Source organism: Sparus aurata, chromosome 9 (genome assembly GCF_900880675.1).
Source record: "Sparus aurata chromosome 9, fSpaAur1.1, whole genome shotgun sequence".
Lineage (NCBI taxonomy): Eukaryota > Metazoa > Chordata > Actinopteri > Spariformes > Sparidae > Sparus > Sparus aurata.
This window is the reverse complement of record NC_044195.1, coordinates 13,164,502-13,186,172: the sequence shown is the minus strand read 5'-3', so window position 1 is coordinate 13,186,172 and position 21,671 is coordinate 13,164,502. Positions and strand designations below refer to the sequence as shown.

General features: G+C 43.4%; 1 protein-coding gene across 1 annotated transcript; it reads right to left on the bottom strand.

Annotated features, from left to right (window-relative positions):
* Positions 1-7,126: 7,126 nt before the first annotated feature.
* Positions 7,127-20,624, bottom strand: tspan7 (tetraspanin 7). The gene is made up of 8 exons (XM_030428462.1): positions 20,451-20,624; positions 13,624-13,812; positions 13,257-13,331; positions 13,050-13,145; positions 12,161-12,316; positions 11,825-11,908; positions 10,871-10,956; positions 7,127-10,264 (listed from the first exon to the last, which is right to left on the bottom strand). The coding sequence occupies exons 1-7, from the start codon at positions 20,514-20,516 to the stop codon at positions 10,888-10,890; spliced, it is 735 nt and encodes a 244-aa protein (XP_030284322.1). The 5' UTR covers positions 20,517-20,624; the 3' UTR covers positions 7,127-10,264; positions 10,871-10,887.
* Positions 20,625-21,671: the final 1,047 nt, after the last annotated feature.

The window sequence follows — 21,671 nt, the reverse complement described above, 5'->3', positions numbered from 1 at the left end:
ATCAAAAGTAAAAGTACCTCAAAGGCAGCACAACTGTCGGTGTTCTATTATCATATTAACGTCGCTAGTCGCCACGTGATAAAATGTTGCCATCGTACGTTTCTGCTAACCACAGATACGCTTCACATGTATCATATCAACATTTACCACGATACGGCAAGGTGAAAAGTCCACCAGAGGAGAGGCGACTGTTTGAGACGGACATTTGTAACCTCGAAATCATGTGATGTTTCTGACAAGACGTGGGGACATTTCCGAGCCGAGTTTGTGTTGACAACACCATCTATTTTGAGCCAAAACAGGATTTTCTCCTAGTCCTGCCCAAGTGGTCTTTGTGCCTAAACCGAACCAGACCGTAAGCACAGAGCCGTCACAACATGAAATGAAACATAAACAACATAAAGAAACGTAAAGTTTTCTTGTATCTGCTATAAGTTGTGAAAAATTATCAGATTATTAACACTGATGCGTAAATATTTAGTGCATCTGATTTTACTGTAATCACTATTTCTATGCTATTGTGTTAGTTGAAAAAAAAAAAATCATCATATGTCATAATATGTTCATAGGACTTTATCTAAAATCTTAATCCGCCAAATAACTAGTAACTGCAGCTGTCCAATGAATATAGTGGAATGTCCAATAGTAGTATAAAACAAAGTGGTGATACTAAACTAAAGTAGGCCATAAGTTCCTCAGCAGTGTACTTAAATACTGCATTTGAGAAAATGTAATTATGTAATTTCCACCGCTGCCTGAGGTCTGGTCACTCTCCCACTCTACCCAAATCCCCTAAATCCCAAATCTGCCTCCGAAGCAAAGCTACGCAAACACAATCCAGTTAGGGAGCGGGGGGGAAAAAAAGGAGGTCAGCAGAGCAAATGTGCACCACTGCTGAGCAGAGATCAGATAGGAACAGGAGCGGGTTTTGCTTTTTCAACAGGGCTGTCAATCAAGGCCCCACCTCACTGACTTCCTCTATTCTCCTGTGAGAGGCCCCCTCCACTTGTCAGAGGACACGCCGTGCCTGAATGCAACAATGAAACCTGGATCGGGTCGGAAGGGTTTCTCTCAATTGTGTGTCATGTCAGAAAGCTGAGCATCCACCGATTACGGCGGGTGTCATCATCATCCCACAAGGCTTCAAAGAAAGAGAGAGAGGGGAGAGGAGGAAGTGGAGGGAGGTGGGGGGGTCGTAGGAGTGGGGCGCAGCACTATAGGAACAGGCAACTTGAGTGGGAACTCTAGTACTTGTCATCACAGCTGCATGTCGCTGGAAAGCGTGAGGCACGGGTGTCTCGATTCAGCAGGGAAGCTGGAGGTGAGGCAGCAACAGCAATTAGAAACAACAACAGCGACAACAACTCACATCACAAACAGACGGGTGGAGCTGGACAGCCCTGCTCCCGCACATTACTTTATAAGGTAGTGAAATGAGGTATCGCTGTGGTGGAGAGGAGAGACCGTTTCTGTGTGTGTGAGTTTGAAAGAGGGAAAGAGTAAGTGGTCCCTCTGCAAGTTTTTGAAAATGGAATTCATAAAAAAGATCATATTATAGCAGTGGAGTAATTCCTGCCGAAGATTTAATAAGATTTCTAATCTGATCAAATTGCCATTTGAAAACACATTTCTTATCTGCAGAGCCACACGAACCACTTAATGTTATGATTCGAGGCCGATAATGTTCACTAAAACAAATTATTCTGCTGATGAGCAGCACTCAGTGTAGCACATGAGCACCAATGTGTGTGGCACCAGAAGCGTGTCGGTCCCTCTCTACAAGTCCCAGACATTCCCATTAAACGAACAACAGCTATTGGTTCATCACCTGAGTCTCATGATATGGAAGATTTGATCAACCTGCTGAGAAGTTTTAGATTTTCCAACTGAAACACATTGGTGGCTATCAAACCAAGATGTGGACTGGATTCATTGTGACTTGGACTCAAGTGATTGTTTTGAGGACTTGCAACTCAAAGCAACACTATGTAGAAATTGGCATTTTGTGCGATTTGGTGCCCCCCCACAGGTTCTGAGTGCAACAACACTGTGGTGAATAATTGAAATTGACCAACTAATTGGCCTTAACGACTCTGAAACTCAGAGCTCACACGTGTCCTTAGTGACTCTGTGAGGGAGAGGCAGAGTGTAAAAGCCAGCCAACTCATATCCAGTTAGTAAGAACTGAAGAAGCCGCGTGGATGAAACTGAAAGTCCAGTTGACTACGATAAAGCGCCAAGATTTACCATGACCTGGATGACTGAGAAACTTCATCAGCACTGTGGTATATACAAATATCAGCGTGCCAGACGTAATGTAGGTGCTGACCGCAAACAAAACTCATCGTGTCAAAAAAAACGTGTGTTTTGAGGTAAACACGAATGTGACGCTGTGGTCCTACCCTCTCACTGAAGTTAGATTGCTGGAATATGGCTCAGTCTAACTCTTATTTTAACAAGAAAGTAACACGAACAGCAGCTTTAACATGAGGCTCCAGCGATCTTAGTTCGACAGATCGAGTGGATATCTTCCAGATTAACTCTCTTTCAGGTGCCATATTCCCTGGTTTTGTTACTATCCTTCCACTACAGCTGAACAGTGAAGCTGTCTGTGGAAACGCAAAGAGGAAATGTAAACACCGGCGGATGACCTTCTTTTAAGAGAGACTTGGAAAAACCCATCCTTTCAGGCCCAGAAGAGGATTCACTATGTTTCTCCATGTTTTGTGTGTTTCAGCTCAAAGCGCCTGATGTGTAGATTGGTAAAGAGGTAAAAGCGCAACTGAATGCCAGTAACGACGAGACTGTGCTTTATTGAAATCCCTCGTTGAGTCAGGGATATGACATCTTTTATTGTTTTTACATTGTAATGTGGTGTTGTTTGTTCAATCAGACACTTGTTACTTTGCTCAAAATGGCATGGTGATGAAAAAGGAAATCCTGCCGATCATTATTTGTGGTCTTTGTCTTGCCTAATTAAGGCGGCGAGTATCCTAAACTGTTCAACATTCCCCCTTTCACTGCAGACTTTGCAACTTGCTACAGTGCTCAATGCTCAGGTGTTACTCGTAAGGTTAAGATTGACTCTGTTCTACCCCCACGCTCCAGGAAGTCATGACAGTGTGACAGTAAACCTGAACGCACACAACCAGGATCCTGGAACTGAATTGAAATTAAGCCGTCATCTCACTCTCACGGTGCGACCTGTCGACAGTGTCTTCTGTGAAAAGGGCCTGTTAAGCCATGCTGACTTGGTCTACTTAAAGGGGAAATCCGCCAATCTTACATCAAAGTGCGTCTCAGGATCTTCAGTATGAGTGCATATGTTGGGGGGGGGTTGGAGCTGTGTAAAGCCTTTTTGTCTCAAGAGGGAGCTGTGTGAAGTCTGGTACACTGACTCAAGTGATGTCACTTGAGTCGGTGACCTTTGAGGCTGAAGTAACGACACTACAGAGAAGAGGGTGGAAAGGACGGGAGAGAGCTCGAGTCTCTGATGAGTGCTGAGTTCAGTGAGATCTGACCAGAATTTAAACACGCATATACACACGCTCTCGGTGTGTCGTTGCATCCTATAGCTGCCCGGCTAATGTACAGTAAAGTAGTGTAACATGAACAGACTCAAACGATCCTCAGGTCCAACTCGTGTCACCGTTGATGCACACGCCGTTAAACAACCGCCTCTGCTGATGGAAATCTCTCAGACGAGGCACAAATGTTCACAGGTGAGATAATGCTATAAAGTTTTATTCTTGTAGAGTTAAGTGTTGTTCGCCGACTTCCTAAATTTACCATAAACCTGTGGACTTCTCTGGGTTTGAGCATCCTTGGAAACATTTAGAATAATGTAAGCACACAACTCCACAAAATATACACGCTCGAGTTGTTTTTAGACGTTCTATAGCAGAAATCTTGTTTTTTTTTTTTTTTTAGTATATACGCTTTATTTTCTGGCAAGTTTAAGAACAGTTTTTCTAAGCTTGGGTTTGTATAGACATGTAATTTAAGACGATCAATTTAGCAGTCGGACTTTCATTCCCTGGCGGTGACGGCTGCTCTACAAATCGTCTCCCACGTTTTTTAAACTGGACCATCACCAGTGTTTTATAAATAGCCTACTGTGATCATGATTCAAATACCTCGGACACCCTACTCCGAACGTGAAGCTTTGACCACGCTAAGATAGAAAACGTCTCACGCGTGCGAGGCTGCACATTTCCCACCACCATTACATTAGACCTACATTTTACTGTATATTTGCTTCTCTTGATTGATTCTCCTGAACGTCTACACGCTGTTTCAAAGCCTTTTAATCCGGAAATGCCGCGTGTGTCCTTTATGATTACACGACACCACATGTGTGTTTCAGCCATTTCTTTAAAGGCCTCTGACTCATAAACACTCACGACTGAAAGCGGAAAAATGCAGTGATTGCAACCCGCCTTCTTTTCCCTAATCATACCGGCTGCACTTGAACGCGTCGGTGCGCTCTCGAGTCCGGGGTTTGTGTGTGTGTGTGTGTGTGTATGTATGTGTGTGTGTGTGTGTGTGTGTGTGTGTGCGCGCGCGCGCGCGCGCGTGCGCACGCGTACGCCTGCGTGAGTAATAGCGCTTCCCCGGTGGATGCCTCCCTCTAGCCTATAACCCATTAAGTGTATTCAGGAGGCGGAGGCGAGGGGCGGGGTGGGGAGCGGGGGTGGAGGGGGTGGTGTGCAGGGCGCGGGAGCCAGCGGCACGCACGCTCCATTAGCGGACCCACTGCCGCGCCGCTCTGCCGGTAATTTGCGTTAACGAGATTGGAGCGAGGCCGGTTAGCGCGATCTCCCCGCGAGTATCAGCCTCTCTCATCCGCCTCCCCGCCGCCTTTCCGGCCCTTGTTTCCGATGCAGCCCGCAGCAGCGGCGGCGGAGGCGGCGCAGGAGACAAGGCGGACGGAGAAAGACGGAGAATGTGTGCGGCGCTCACGTCTGTCACACACTTTGTTCTCTCTCCCGCAGCTCCGTTTTCCGCTGATACCCAAGCGCCATCATGTGGACTAGAATGGTACTCAGTGATGTCATGAAGCGACCGGCCTCGAGATGTTCGACATAAAAAAAAAAAATCTGTCACAGTTTTTCAAAATAAGAATCTTTTTTTCCTCTTCTCTTCTGAGTATGAGGAATCTTCTCTTCTCTCGCTCTCTCTCATCCTTTGAGCGTTTTTTTCTTCCTTCTTTCTCTTTCTTTTAATGCTGTCCACACCTGATCAGGACATCCTTCCCTCCTGATCCGATCACAAGCTGACAGCTCTGAGTAGAAGTGTGAATGCACCCAAGAAGCATTGAGGTCACATTAAGAGGTGGACTGGGAGGCAAATGCAATGCATGACGTCGTTTCTTTCTTTGTGACGTGTCGGCTGTCGTTGCTGGCAGCATTTAGCCGCTGTTCGAACAACACTGTGTCAACTGATTTTACACCCGATTTATGAAAGAAGACAATATTTTAGTGACGGTTAACATGTCAAATTTGACGAACACAGTTAACAGAAACCCAAACTCTTAGCCGGAGAAATGAGAAAAAGAGTTTCTTAGGAGAAACTGTGTAAGAAATTCTTCAGTATTTAGGCCTTCTAGTAAATTCGCCAAATGTCATACACGAAGTTCTGTCTTTGTTTTGTCCCAGTGGTGCACATGTTTAAAGTTGGCACTGGAGACACATGTCAAGACGCATGTCAATGAACTGACAGACTTAGCGCTCTCCACCTGTGTTTAGATCACTCAGGACACTTTGTAATACCAGGTCTGAACGGGGCCTCTGAGGGTGTTTGTACATTGTACGTATGTGTATATAAATGTTGTATATGTGCAAACCAATAAAATAAAGCCAAAAATGTGTTATTATGCAACAAACAACACACTTTATTGTACGAACAAAGGATGAAATCAAAGAATAACTTGTATATGATAAACATGAGTCAGAGTCTCTTGTGTTGTTCCGCTGGTTTCCCCTCAGGTTGTGACATTTTGCGCATCAAAGGCTGTCTTTTGTTCCCCAAAATAAATAGCTTATTTCATTTTGGCCTGAAAGTATGCCAACTTCTTGGTGTTTGTGTTATGTTTTCTTTTTTTGTTTTTTTTGGGGTAAAACAGACGTGGTTCTTATGTGCTCATGCAGTGCTGCAGAAAGGATTCCTTTGTCATCGCCAAGCGTTGGCAAAAAAGACTGCGTGTTTACTCTGGATTCCTCCTGGTTTGTCTGTGTCCCAGTTGAAGGTTGTGGTCACACAGTTTGTATTATAGTGTCAATCTCCCTCAGTTGTGGGTTGCTCATGGTAACCAGATACTCTGCCACAACATCTAGTGCACATCTGTCTGTCTTGGAATGAGGGAAATTCTCTCTGCCATCTCCCCCTAATTATAAACTGTAAGTTTGCTTAATTTAACCCAGTGTCCGTTGTTTGTCCTGTTTCTAATGTTTCTAAGTGTGTGAAGGGTTGTTGTTTTCTCCTTTCTCATAGTTTGTCAGGGAACCGACACTGCAAACACAGAGTTCTCTCCCTAACGCTAACACTGGTTTGATTGTGGACTTGTGTATTTTTCACCAGTTTGGTAAGGGTATGAAGATTATTTTTCTGTATTTGTTTTAGCTACAAGCTCCATGTTTTGGTTGTCCCGTAGAGAGTGTGACACCATGCCCTCGATGGATTTTCTTGTCCTTGTTCTTTGCTGCTTGAATCCTACGGTCAGGTGAAGTACACCCACCTGCCCACACATACCTTTATCCACACTACTTAGCCTTCTATCAGCACGCTTTAACCTCCAACCTGACCTCTTCGACCACTAACCCAGAAGCAAAAAATATAACTTGGCCTAATTAATGTGTGTGGAAACAGCCCAAATGATCACTTTTATATATCTTACAAATGATAAAACACCATAAAAAAAACTGTTCTTTTTTTAACCACCAAGTTAACCACCATAAAAAAGGTTTCAACCCCCAGAAGCAATCCTGTGAAGTGATGTAGGCCAGCACAACCATCGCTCACAGTGTAGAGATTTGGTAAAAACACGTAATAAAACAGTTTTAATGATTTATTTCATATTTCTAGAGCAGTCTCCATCACAGGAAAATGAACAAACACCAAACAAACGTGTTATTCTGTATATTTATTGATAATAAGACCACTGATGGTGACTTTGTCAATAGTAGACAGCAGGGTGCAGTTGTTCTAGAGTGTCTGGTGACCCCATGTGTAAGCAGGATGGTATTACAATTTAGTATTTACAGGACAGTATCAGTTTGGGGGGAAGGAAGAATTAGTTTCAGAGTGTCGGAAAAACATACATTCACTAAATAAATGTACAGCTTTAAAAAGCAATAAGGGTTTGAAAAGCCACAACCAAATACTGACCAAAAGTGAATACAACAGGATCCACAAAATTTAGACACTCTCTCTCTCTCTCTCTCGCTCACACACGCTCACACACACCATGTCATTCGAAGAGAATACACACTCGTGGTTAAAGAGACAAATGAAAATAAAGAACTAAATGGCACACACTCACACGCATGCCGAAAGAGAGATAGGAAATCACTTGGTGAAACTGTAAACGTAATGCCAACCAAACCGTAATAAAAATACAGCTAAATTGAAACGGGTGCACGTCACTCTCAACAAAACATTGGCCACAATTATTTTTTTCAGTGCGATTATCCTATAAACTATCAAACAAATACAGATCAACAGCACAGAGTGCGGAATCAAAACCGTGACACAACATTTATACTGATTAGCATATTAGGATGAGAAACATTACATCATATAAATTACATTTCCAGTAAATATCTACAGATGATGATGATGATGAAAGCATGTGTATGCACTACATAGAAGGCTGTAAATACTAGATGAGCACTGTTGGAGTCCTGCGTATCTCTAACGTCGACTTTCTCTCTCTGTAACACATGGCTGGCAATCTGTTCCGCCAGAGGAAAACAATTTGCGACCCTCATCGGCTGAAATCAGTGTTTCTTTGACCTCTTGGGGTTGAAAGGCGTGCCAACAACCAGAATCCTGGTTTTTGTTGCACCTGTAGTCAGATCAGGCACACCTCTATGTCACTGCAGTGTGAGACACTTAACCAAAAGAGCTCAGCAAAATGTGATTTTCATCCGTTTAGCTTGGTCTTAAAAGCATATTTATGTGCGGACATGTCGGAATTGAGTCAGTTCTTCAGGTTGACCTGGTGCGTGGAACGTGTGACAAATTGGCAGGATTTAAACCTAAATCTCTCATCTTCCTTCTTCACACAGCTTCCAATGTCACATCAAGGTTCTTTACCATCTACGAAAGCCCATTTCTGCCGGTTAAAGACAAAAACGAATGTAAAATTAGCCTTGATAAAAAAAAAAAAAAACATTCCCATTGCCAGTCATAATTATGAAATAAAATATCATCATTTTGACTTTTAACCTCATATTTATTACTTTTCTCTTATCATTTTGACTGCTTTATTTCATACTTATGACTTACCAAGGGAATATTTTTTTATCAAACTCAGTTTTCATCTATATTTTCTTCTCTAATGGACGGAAACGGGCTTCCCTACATCACTCTCTAACATGACAGCAAGGTTTTCACCTTGTCTTCAAGTGTGGCTGCCCTAACAGCTAGAGACACAGCTGCCTTACAGACTTTAAACATAACTCACTGTTATAGGCCTGATTGTTAATAGTGATACATTACTGTAGTGAGTGGATTCACTAGTGGAGACTAAATATTAGAGTAAATCTGTGCAAATTTTCAATGTCAAGTTCAACTTTGTATGGTGAATTTGCACCAATGACGTATAGAATCAATCTCGACATGTATTAACAGAACTGATAGACTACTGGGTGAGCTATTGGAGCAGATTAGCTGTCTTGCATCATCCACTTTGATTTAAAGGACCAGTGTATAGGATGTAGTGCTATCTAGCAGTGAGATTGTGGATTGCAACCAACTGAGTACCCCTCTACTCTTAAAAAGGCCCTCTCTAGAGTTAGTGTTTGGTTTGTGATTTCTGGGCAGCTGGAGAAACATGCGTGGACAAAGACCCACACCCGCTGTTGATATGAAAGGCTCACTGTAAGGCAATGAAGACAAAAAAATCTTAGTTTCATGTGGTTAAAACCTAATGGAAACCTAATTATGAATATCATATTCCATTTCTGCCAATAGCTGCCCCTAAATCCTACAAACTAGACCTTTAACCACCACTGTTAATACATGGGGATGGCTTTCAGACAGTTATGAGACAAGATTGGTTAAACTCCGCCTCTTAAATTAACTGTTGTTGTCCTGTTAGCGATCAAGATGGCATGTCTGCTAACTTTCTGGTGTGACCAGGCCTTCAGTCTTAAGCTTAATTCTTTGTTTTGGTTGATGAGTATATTTCATTTAACCCCAAAACCAATTGAGTTTCTTTCAGCATCATTGTAAGTGGCTGTAAATTAGGCAGAGGAGCATCATTTAGCATTATTTAAGTTACTGGGGGAGTTTGAAAAAGGTTGTTGCGTATTTATCCCAGATTAAAGCTTCAACTGATACTGAATTACAATTTTAGCATGTAACGTATCTCATAATTTGCTATTAAGTTAAAATATCGGGTCAAAAAAAGACGGGCCTCGTCTACAGGTAAAAATACTTACACAGTTCTCCCTTTTTCCTTTGTCAGTTTCCTTATTTTTCGTATAAACTTAAAACATCGTCCTCAGTGCACAAAATCAGTTCACAAAATGTAACAACCATAGGAATATACAATGGTGAGCAATAGCAAAGTCAAATGCAAAACTAAAACTATCTATTAAAGTATTACTTTCAAGCTTTAGTAATGTCATTCTGTACAAAGATGTGCAGTGGTCCTCTGATGACGGTCGGTGAAGCATGCTGCAACCAACTGAGAAGCCAAGTTGCACCCAATCGCCTATCTGAGACCAACACCGCTGTCAACTCCGACAACCCTGGTGTACCTGCTCGTCGTGGGTCGTAGGCCGCACTGATCCGAGATACGTGCTAATGAGCGACATTTACATCAAGCAGCAGTGTGATGTGTGATATAGAGCGATTTGATGCAACAGCAGTGAGTCAAGGAATGGTGCTTTACAATAGGATACATTAAGATATTACATAAAGATCACAGGCAGAGAGACGGAGGGAGGTAAATTCCAAAACAGACATGTGATAGTGTTTTCGGGAATTTACTCTTGTCATGTGTCAAAGCTCTTTGTCTCTTCTTCTCTGCATCTCCCTAAAAAGACAAAAACCACACGGACAGATGAGTTAGATGTGTTTGTATTAGCCTGCAGTCACTGTGTTCATTGTATGGCCACTTGGGGGCGGCAGAACAAGATAAAAACATTGGCATTTTATGTTGACAATGTTGGCAGCAATTGCCTATTTACACACCCAGTAATCACAAATCAACATGTGTATTTAGTTTTGTTTCAGGCCACATGATGACATTTAAGTCCAATTCTGACTTTTCTTTCAGCTCTGTTTAAGCGCCCACCAGCTCCTGAGGGAAATATCAGGCTTTATAGCTGCTGATAATCCACAATGTTCACTAGCTAGTTGCTATCCTTGTATATCTGATGGTTGGGTCTTGGGCAGGTAGCGTACAGTAGGCTCAACAGAGTTTTTTTTGCTTAAAAAGCCAGCTAACGAGAATGGTGACGATGAAACAAATCTGTAAAGCTCTAACACTAAGAAACTGTGCTATACGGTGCTGAAACAATTTGTAGAGATGTGTTAAAATTCTAGTGGGGGTTTGTCACTTCAAGGCAAATCCTCAAATCATAACTACGAGACTTATTGTTGACATAAAAGTGAGTGTGCGTCTTTAAATGTGTCTCACCTGCCACGTCACATCAGCTAGACCATCTCATACTGATTGGCTGTGATGATCCTGGACAGACAGCAGGCCAGCAACATGCCAATCAGCTGAAAGACACACAGGAAACACCTCTGGTTTATTTCATTCATGTAACGGGTTGAAAGATATCTGGACTGACATTTTCTCACGATCAAGATGTCACTTCCTGTAAAACCTACACATTACTATTGTAAACGATGCTCTCCTGACTAGAATCTCCTTCCTCTTTCTGACATGGTTAGTGTGCATGCATTTGTTTATATGAACAAGATGAAGAAAAGGAGAACTGTTTTCATCAAAAAAGCCATAATTAAACAGAAATTATTGTTGAATTAATTCATTTCTGATGGTCCTTGACCAAACTGTCTGCAAGAAACACTTCTGGGAGGAAAAGTAACAAAAATCACGATCACTGTGATTAAAAAATGTGATGGGAGTGCTAAAAGCCCAGAAACAGTCTGGGGGTTCTTAGAGGTTAACAGCTTCTTGTTTCTTGTAATGGGCCTTTTTCCCAGCAGACTTGTCATAGTGATGAAAAAACATGGTCCTGTTGAAGGCATATGAATTAAATCTCTAATCTATGTACATCTGGACAGTCACGCAAACTACCAGGACTCTGGCACTACAGGAACAAAATGGAATGCAGACATCACTGAAGTCATTGAAGCTATCCTTTAAACCTGTGCTTTTCTCGATATTACAATTTTATCCACAAAAAATGCAGATAAAAACAATTAACACAATCTCTTTTTTCCTATGGAATTCCAGTCAAACCGAAGCTGGCAGCAAACAGCGTAGAGAGGAATGTAAGTTGTGTCTGTTGAACTTGTGTTTGCAGCCATCACGTCGCCACATTCAAACATGGATTATCAATGCTTAAACACTTTTTATTTGCACACCATCACCTGCAAAACATTCAGTGTTTTCAGCTCTTACCTGTGAGAAAGCAATCCCAAACGTCACTCCGGCAATAATGGCCATGTTGGTTTCCATGAATGAAGTGACCAGTTCATAGCAGCCCTGAAACACAGGCGGCAGGTTAGTTTGCGGAGGGGACAGGGAAATGTTATATGTGCAAATTAGGGGCAAGATGGATGTCTGGGAGAATATCTGAGTCAACTGTTAGAGTGCGGAAGCGGGAGATTGGTTTGAAAAAGTGAGTGAGGAGCTGTCAGATGTAAACACACCTTCTTTATAGAGCACATATAGAGGACATAAATAACCTAGCGGCAGACGGGCCAGAGGCAGAGAGACACAACCTGACATACTGACCTGGTGGAAAACCTTGCTCGGAGCTAGAGTTGCATTGCGGAGGTCTTCTGGGTTGCAGTCGGAGGAGTTAAAGCAGCAGCTGGCAGGAATGCCGTTGGATGGGTAATACACACTGCCGAACCAACTGGTGTAGTTAGTAACTCCACAGCAGCGCAGCTATAAATGTACAGAAAAAAGAGGGCATTGAGAGCAGATGAGGATTGAAACACAAGGCGGATACGGTTTCACATTTTTGGAAATACAAATCCCCCGTGAAGACCAAAATAACAATGTGTCTGTCTTCCTCTGAATAGTTTCCGACTTCCTGACCTTGTCTGTATCCCTTAGGCCCTATTACTTCTTATAGACAGCATAAAGCTTTAAAATCATGTCACAGAAATTGGGGTTCATTTTTTTTTTTGGCTAAATCATTTCCTAAAACAGTATTTATAGTATCATGACAGATAATTCTTTTGTTGGTGGTTTATTTCTTGTTTCCTTGTCTGATTTGACTACTGATGTCTCCGGAGCTAAGTCACCAAATACGAGTGCTAGCTCCTCCGCTAACCGAACTGGTGAGCTAACAGCAGCAACATTGTTGTCTTGGTTAATGTCAAGTTGTGATTGCAAAGACATCTCAGACAATCAACCTTTCATTCAAAGTGACATTACTGATGGACTGACACTGAATGACAGCAGTCATGTCTAAGATGGGTGTCATGTCAAGCTTATGCACACCCCTTCAAAATAAAGGTTTCTTCTTTTTGGCCTTCTCGGGAGATTGGCTGACAATTAGAGAAAAGATACAACTGCTAGTCCTTTTGCGAACTATTTGCATTAAGGGCGGTGTTTTGGTTTGTTGCCGATACGTTTATTAGCTGTTTGATGATTTCACGTCACAGGGACTTACCCTGTGCTGCAGGTTATCAACGGCGCGGCTCGCCTCATCCTCTGCGTTGTAGTTCAGGACGGCGTCGGTGTATGTCCTGTGAAAGGTTCCTTTTATCTGCAGCATGCAGACAGACGCACATAATCACACACGTTAACAGCATAGGGGCGCTTTGCACGGCTGTAGTGTTGGACTTATAATTGGTTAAACAGTGAATCGGATGCTGACCTCGTGGCGAAACACGAATCCAGAGATCCCAGCCACTAACTCAGCGAGGAAGACCAGCGACAGAAACATGGCATACTACGGAGAGAGAAAAGGAGGGGAGATTTGCATAGTTTGCATAAAAACCCTCTGCCTGTATCATTTGCCTGTGCACACACACCACACACACACACACACACACACACTTGACCACCATTAACTGAGTAAATTGCCCTGCAGCATCTATTGGATTTCAGATCCCTCTCCACAGGATAGAGGTCAGCCATTATTCCCTTTATCATGTGACCTGAGGCTAATTAATCAGCATCCACAATACTACTTCTCTCCTACTGCAACAGGACACCCCACCCTTCCTCCGGCAACCTCTCACCAGCTTCAGCATCCATGGGCTTCCTCTGCAGGTGGCGAAGCATCCGAACAGGCCAAAAACGATGATGACGGTCCCGGTGCCAATGAGGACGTACGGGGCGTTGGTGGAGTTGTCGGCTATCAGAGAGATGTACGGGCCCAGCATCAACTTCCCCCATACTCCCACCGCCAGCAGGATGGCTCCTGTTATCTGGAGGGCGGAGGGGGTTGGAGAGATGGATGTAACAGAGAGAGCACAGGGAACAGAATGAAAGCAGGGAACAGGCCTTTATCTTTGTGCTTTTTTTGCGATGTTACAATAGCGGCGTTTTAGCAGCGCGGCGCCGTGGGGGAGGAGGAGGAGAACGAGGATCAAGGTGGAACAAGAAAGGAGAGCAATTAGAGCAAGGAGGAGGAGACGAGAGACAGAAGACACAAATATATCTGGAGTGCGGGATAGTGATCACCTGCTTTATGAATATGCCCGCACTCACACACACACACACACACGCGCGCGCGCGCGCAGAAAAAAGAGGAAAAGAAAGGGGACACGTCAAAGAAGCTCTTTGATCCGAGGCGAGACGCTTCCTCCTGTTGCGCCCCTCTTAGCATTTCAAATGAAGGCTGCGGATAAAAGAGCGCGTTGTACGAGGCAGCTGAAGCGGCGTGTGTCTCAGCTGGGTATGTCTTGCTGGCACTGGGAAGAGAGCGGGGTGTGGAGCGGCTGCTGATGATCTAGCGGGGGCCAACTCATCACACTACCCTCTCCTTCCATACAAGAGGAGGCCGCTCGCCGTCCTGCTGCCAGGCCCTCTGGTTAGAGAGGGAGCAGGCTGTACGGGCGTCTCTGTGCACCCTGACGCCGCTACGAGCGACGAGGAAGAGGCTCTCGGCAGAGAACGAGCCAGTGTGACTGAAACAGCAGAGGGAAGACTCCAAAAGTTTCGCCTCTTTGTGTGACTGTTCCAGCTCAGACTTGTGTCACGTTGTGTAAAAATGGCAGCAATACAGAAGAACACATTAAACGTTCCTCACTCCCGCTCTGACTATAGTTTAAAGTCTCCGCAGGTTATTTACCGTGCTAACAACTTGCACTTTGCCCATTTGGCAGGGTGTGCACTTAATGATCGGGCAAAGGTTCCCCAGTCTCCGCCGGTCTCTTCCACTGCTGGATTGTTCTGAATCTGGGCAGCGCGGGTAGTTATTTTAGACTTCGTTTTGCGAATGCCAACTACAGCCGACCACGGCAACTATTACTGGCTGAACTTCTCATGCAAACATCCACGCACGAATTCCCAGATCAACACTATTACACACAAGGACCATGAGTTTAGTGTGAGATGATGAGGAGGGTTACAGTGAGAGCAAACACACACACACAAACACACACTGAAACACAGTGAATGGCAGCTGTGGGAGAAAGGAAAAGCTATAAAACTATATCGCTGGTTTAAGCTCACTATTATTTTATCGAGCAATCGTTTGGTCTATAAACTGTCTGCAAATTGCTAAAAGAGATGTCCATTATAATTTCCTAAAGCCCAGAATTTACAGTTTACTATCATAGAAGACCAAGAAACCACTATATTACATTTTTGCAAAAAAAAAAAAAAAACTCAACTAAACTCACTGATTTATCCAACAATATCACTAATGTATCAATCCCCTTGTATTTGTGGCTTAAACATGTAGCTGTGGTTTCCTGTTACGTAAGCCAAACCTGTATAAATGGCTACTATTGACGATTTGTGGGCAGTGAGATGTGAGATGATAATCCCCAGTTGCATGACATTCGATGGAGCTGAACCGCACAGAGCAAACAAAGAAGCCACTACATTTTCTAATTAAAATCATCTCAAGAGTTGGTTGTTTTTGTAATCTCTTTATCTGCGATCCTCATCCTGTTGTTTCCTGTCCTACTGGAGCTGCTGTGCGCACAGATGGCTGACATTTTTTATTGGCCTGGCAGTGTTCTGGGTTGGTTTTCATATTGTTTAATGTAAATCACCGTGTATTCTACGTATGTATAAACACTAAGTTTACTGAGACTGCATATCATCTGAAGGACGATCTATTCTATAAGGTCAAAAGCCAAAAAAGGCTTAGAACCATCAGACGAACATGCAGAGATATCAAAGGGACGAATACTGACATCACGCCCACATCTCTGATGGTTGACCAGTCTACGGTATATCGTGTCATGGTACATAATGTCGTACCGGCCACCACACTTTGATCAGCAGCGTATGCCATATCAGTGTAATGCAAAGTAGGACTACAACCAATGATTATTGTCATTATCCATTAATCTACTGACTAATTCTCGATTAATTCGTTTCTCATTTTAAGATGTGTCAGAGGATTTTTTGACAGCCCAAAGTACCAAAGGTACACAGTTTCCGAACACAACAAAGAAAAGCATCAAATCGTCACATTTGAAGGCAGTTAATGTTCGGCATTTCGTGAGCAAAACAACCTAAACAATCATTCTAGTACATGCTGACCCGATCTACCGATATTCTATGGTTATTGTGATATGAGACCATATATCACCTTAAGCCCAGCTCAGACCAAACATTCACAACGAGATGAAACCATTTCAGGGCACTGCAGTAGAAGGTCGTAGCGGTGTGAACTGTCTCAGCTCGTCTCAGGTCAGCTGATGGCGTCGCCTGCAACTCAACCTGTAGCGTCGCCAGTGGCTGGTTTTAGAACTTATTCCAATCAGTGCATCGTGGCAAAATCAGCTGTTTAAGTCACAAACTGCCATTCGTTTGTTTTTTTTTGGGGGGGGGAGGGAGAGGAATGAGAAAATCACCTCATCAATTTGCAAGTCCGTATGACACGAGCCATAAAATTTGAATTTACTACCTCACTGACAACTCTACACTGCCTCTCCTCTGCTCTGCCGCCACTGTCTCGCCACCCGCTATCTCCCACTCGCTCGACCACACATTCGTTACGCACACACCTTCTGTCATCTAATCATTAGAATAACAACTGCAGCAAAGCAACTTACTATCACCATTCACATTTTATGATGCAACAAATTCGCATTCGAACCCAGGAGACTGTTCTACTTGTTCTAATACTCCTCTTACACTTGCCTTCACCCACCCCCGCATCAAAAATCTCATTGTGTTAATATTTCATGATGGTACCAGTAGTCTTGCCAATATTACAACGTTGATATTGAGATATTTGGTCAAAAATATCCTGATATTTGATTTTGTCCACAAAAATGTGACTAATTGGTTATCCTAACAGTCGGGTAGTTATCAGTTAACAGGCTGAGAAAAAAATCCTATCATGCATCCCTAAATGATTTGATTCGTTAGTGACAACATCTACTGCTTCTATTAACAGTGATTCTCACAGCCAGAGCATGTGACCGTCATTAAAGAGAACGGAGCCCTGGATGATGATGTTTATATCATCAGCAGCAAAATCTCTGGCCTTTAAGGAGCTGCCGTCGCACACAAATAAGGGATCATCTTGTCGGCGCTGGAGTGTTCGTTTTAAAGCCGACAGGGAAATCAAGGAACAGGGGCGAGATATCTAGACTCCATGTCTGCTGCTGAATCCCAAACAGCCTCAGACCCCCTTTCTCCTCCTCCTCCTCCTCCTCCTCCTCGTCCCTGGAGCCCCCTCCCACCCCCTTGCATGTTTTGTTTGAAATTCAATGCCAGGCTGGCCACCCTGGTTACAGCACAGGGTTTAAAACAGGTCACCCCCTCTTCCCTCTCTTCCCTCCTCCTCCTCCTCCTCCTCCTCCTCCTCCTCCAGCCTAATAAAGAAGCAGAAGGTGCGATGACAAAATATGCTGGCGAGGACACCACGCGGGCTCCGCCACCTGCTCTGCATTCAGCCGTCCTGTGTGTGTGTGTGTGTGTGTGTGTGTGCGTGTGCGCCTAAGTATGGCGACGTAGCTATTCACACTTGGGACATTATTCGCCGCGACAAGCTGATGACAGTGAGGCCAATTCGAACTCTGTGCCAGTGAAGCTCTCCCTGCTCGCACCCCCGGGGGCTGGAGAGAGCCACTGAGCTGTGAGAGTCTCGTGCACTTTGGACATCTGAAACTTGATGCTGTGGATGTAAGGGAGCGCCAGGAGACGGGCCCGATCCCGACTAAATATAAAAAGTTCGTATCTGTGGCACCGGCAACATGTCTGCAGTGCGGTTGGGGGGGGGGCAGACAGCACAGCTCTTCTCTTTTTAAGCCCTTGTGAACACATCAGGCTTGATTTCAGTTCTGTGTTTCCATCACAACCGTCTTCTGCTATCTGTAAAGGGTTACTTTTGTTCAGGGCCAAGAAGCAGCAGTTGAGCTATTTTCACTTCCTCCAGTTCCTCAGAGTGAATGAACCCTTCAGATCCTAAACACATTACGGACTGATAAATGTCTTCCGAGTGCTCTTATTGGGTAAAACCTACCCAGCTATATCTATATGTGGTTGCTATCAGAAACCCAGCAAACAGGAATGTCAATACATACATTTGTGGCACATCAAACTGCCCGTCCGATAGTCACACAGTATTGCGGTTACCTTCGCTAATATGTGACACGGCTACATCAAATTTGAAGACTCGACTGGTAATGGAAAGGTAAACAAAGGCCTGTATCCAAACCACTGTAGAGCAAACGGTGAATGAGAGGCACTATTTCACTTCTCAAGCTAATCTCAAAATCATTCCTCGCCGAAATTGGAAGCAGTCGTCACCAAATGTATTTGTTTCGAGAGATGCTTTCTGAGTGATACGCTGGCTCAAATCCTGAGGACCCTCGACTACAAAGAGTGTTAATTACAGTGAAAACGCAGGCAGAATCCATTCTTTCTGCCTGCTTAGCATTGTGGATGCAGCTTTTTATGAATCCAAATCAGAGCGAGGCTTTGCAACAATTCTCCAGAGGAGGATCTCAACTCTTTGGTATAATTTGAGGCTCTTGTGGTGCTGCGTTTTGTATAATTTAGTAGGGTGTGTCGAGTGTTTTTTTTTTTTTTGTTTGGCCCCTCCACTATCCAGTATGTAAATGTGGTGGGCAAAGTATCAGGTGGAGACGGGGAGGGACCAGCTGGGTACAGGTGCGCCAAGGAAAAGGAGAGGCAGTCTGCACAGACGTTTGTAAAGTCCCAAAAAAAGGTTCATACAAACGATATGTGGGTGTTATTTTGTATCATGTAATGTATTCATTGTAAGTGGAGCTGTGCTTTTTGTTGCCCGTTCATCGCCTGCTTTGTGTCAACGAGGATGTTCGCCCGACAAAGACCCGCTTGGTCGAAAACACTTCAAGGTTTTATTGTGCTAACTTAATTTTTTTCCTTTGTGCACAAAATGTTGGAGAAACAGGCAACTACTCAGACAATCATTTCATCCATTTATGAAACAAAAAGGTAAAACCCCTCTCCGGTTCCAGCTTCTTCAATCAGAGGATGTGCTGCTTTTTCTTTGTCTAGCATAACAGTAAGACTGAATGTTTGGATTTTGGACTGCTGGTTGGACAAAAAAGATGGTACCATCACAATAAATGGTACATTTATATCTAATTAAACTTAAAGGTGCTACTTGTAAAAAAAAATGTTGACTTTTGTGTCTCATTCCCAACTTGTCAAAAACTGGCGCTTTGGGAGGGCAGCCGGCCCGTCCTGTAATCAGCAGGGGAAACCCAGAGCATCATCATTTGATGAGTGGGGAATGAGACTCAAAAAAATCAACTTCATCTTTCAAATAGCACCTTTCAGTTCATAATATCTGGCTGTTGACAAACAATGAAAATGCTTCATGAATCATTTATCGAGCGTGTGAACAATGGCCATCCAAATAACGTCAACAGATGAACTACACAGTACTTATTAAAACAATTACAAAAACATTGTATGTACACTGTTGTTTAACAGTGAAATAGCTATGAATTTAGGTTTAAATAACTACAAATTCACCATTCATCAATGATGTTTATTAAAAAGTCTTACCGAAAAGACACATGCGAGGGTGACAGGTATTTTTTAAACTAATTTCTAACCCAAAACCCAGCGAACTTTTGTCAGATGAATCAATCATTTAAAAAAAATAACTGCTAGTTGCAGACGGGGCCTCCTACGTTGTGCTATATTTTGCACCACCAATACAAAGCCCAACCTCAGAGGAGGTAATCACTGAAGTATCCATATTTGCTGCAGATATTTCCTGCAGACCTGTTGTATTCTAGTCACATAACATTCAAGTGTGACTCTTAAACAGGTTGCCCCTCCAGAGACAAATGGCCTCACTGGGTCTGTGTAATCTGTATGAGGGGTGCAGGGTCCCTTTAAGGATGTATAGCAGTAGAATGTACAGCACCGTTGTGTGGTCACAGCGGGCCTCATCATCATCACAGAGCAGAGCAGAGCAGAACAGGCCGGGCCGTCCACACAGCCCAGTCACAGCGCTGCGGTGTTCCGCTCACCTCCTCCTCCACCGCGCTCGCTGACAACAACCATGATGCTACGTGCGCCGTGTGCTGCTCGCACCACTGACGCCCAGCACCCACCATATGTGTAACCCTAAACACCGGTTACATCACCACAAGACGACCGTCTCCATACGTTAAAGCTTAAAAAAAAAAAGCAGGGGGGGCCTTAAGCTAGCGCCGTCGACCGTTAAGTCTAAATGGACCGAAACAACGGCGTGATTCCGTCGATGATGCTGCCGCTGTCCACCCCTTCATCACGCACCACGAAAACACACGCGCACACACTCACACAGAACGGTGGATTAGGATGCGTACTGCGATCATTTTCTGCAGGGTTCCGCTTTTTTAAAAAAAAAAAAAAAAAAAAAAAAAGACGACGGCGAAAGGTTACGTACCCAGAAGACGAAGGAGTAGACGATGAGGAGGGTTTTTAGGCAGGTGATGACCGGTTTAGTTTCCATGGTGGAGCGAGCGAAGGAGCCGTGCTGATAATAACGGAGCCGTCTGTGCGGAGTGTCGCGCTGCAGCCACGCGCTGATGCAGCCACACAGCGTCACCGGAGCAGCGCATCACACACAGCGTGCGTTATGATGAGCGGCGCCTCAGCCAGTGCGAAGGGGGAAGACAGGATCGCCTCCATTGTTCACCGTGCGCTTATTTCAGATGCATCGCGCTCAATGTTTGGAGGCGATAACAGACATCAGGAGGGAACGTGTCCTCCCTGGTGTCATAACGAACTGAAGGCAATCACAGTCTAAATGGTCTTAAAGGTCCCTTCTAGAAGGATTTTAACATGCAGAAAAATGCACCATTCGACCCTCGTGCAACTGATTAAAACAATACTCATGCCAGATTTAGTACATGAACTGCTCCATGTCTGCCATAAAATACAGTATATTAATATTATTGTCAACTTTCACTATGTTACATTTCTCAACCAACATCAGTCCTGATAATAACTACCAAATATTCATTTCATTTTAATAAATTCCTGTTTGTTTACATGCTGCCACTGTTTTGTTTTTGTTGTTTTTTTGTAATAAAGAACGACATACACAAAAAAAAAAAATCAGTCATTTTTCCTATAGTTAATATGTTGTATATAGGTCTTGTGTGTGACAACAGATATCAGAAGAGAATGTGTCCTCTCTGGTTTAATAATGAATTGAAGGCAATTACAGTCAAAACAGCCTTAAGGCTGATTTTAAAAATGCAGAAAAATGCACCATTCAACCCTCATGCAACTGATTAAAGCAATACTCAATACCAGATTTAGTATTTAAAATGCACCATATATTATTATCATTGTCAATTTCACTGAGTTGCATCAACAAACATCAGTCCTGATAATAACTAATAACACATTTTCATTTAATGCCACTGTTTTTTTTTTTATGAAAACAACACCAAAAAGTCACTTTCTGCGTACTTAAAATATTTTTTATGGCAGTTTTTCACATGGAAAATTTGTTTGTACTAAATGTTTTTATCAGTTGCATGAGCTTTGTTTTTTTTTTTTTCAAATGTTTATTTGTTAATGTGTTTTTTTTTTCTCCCTTCAAAAAATACCTCGTAAAAAATCTGCTCACATCTGCTCCTTCTTCCTCATTGAGAAA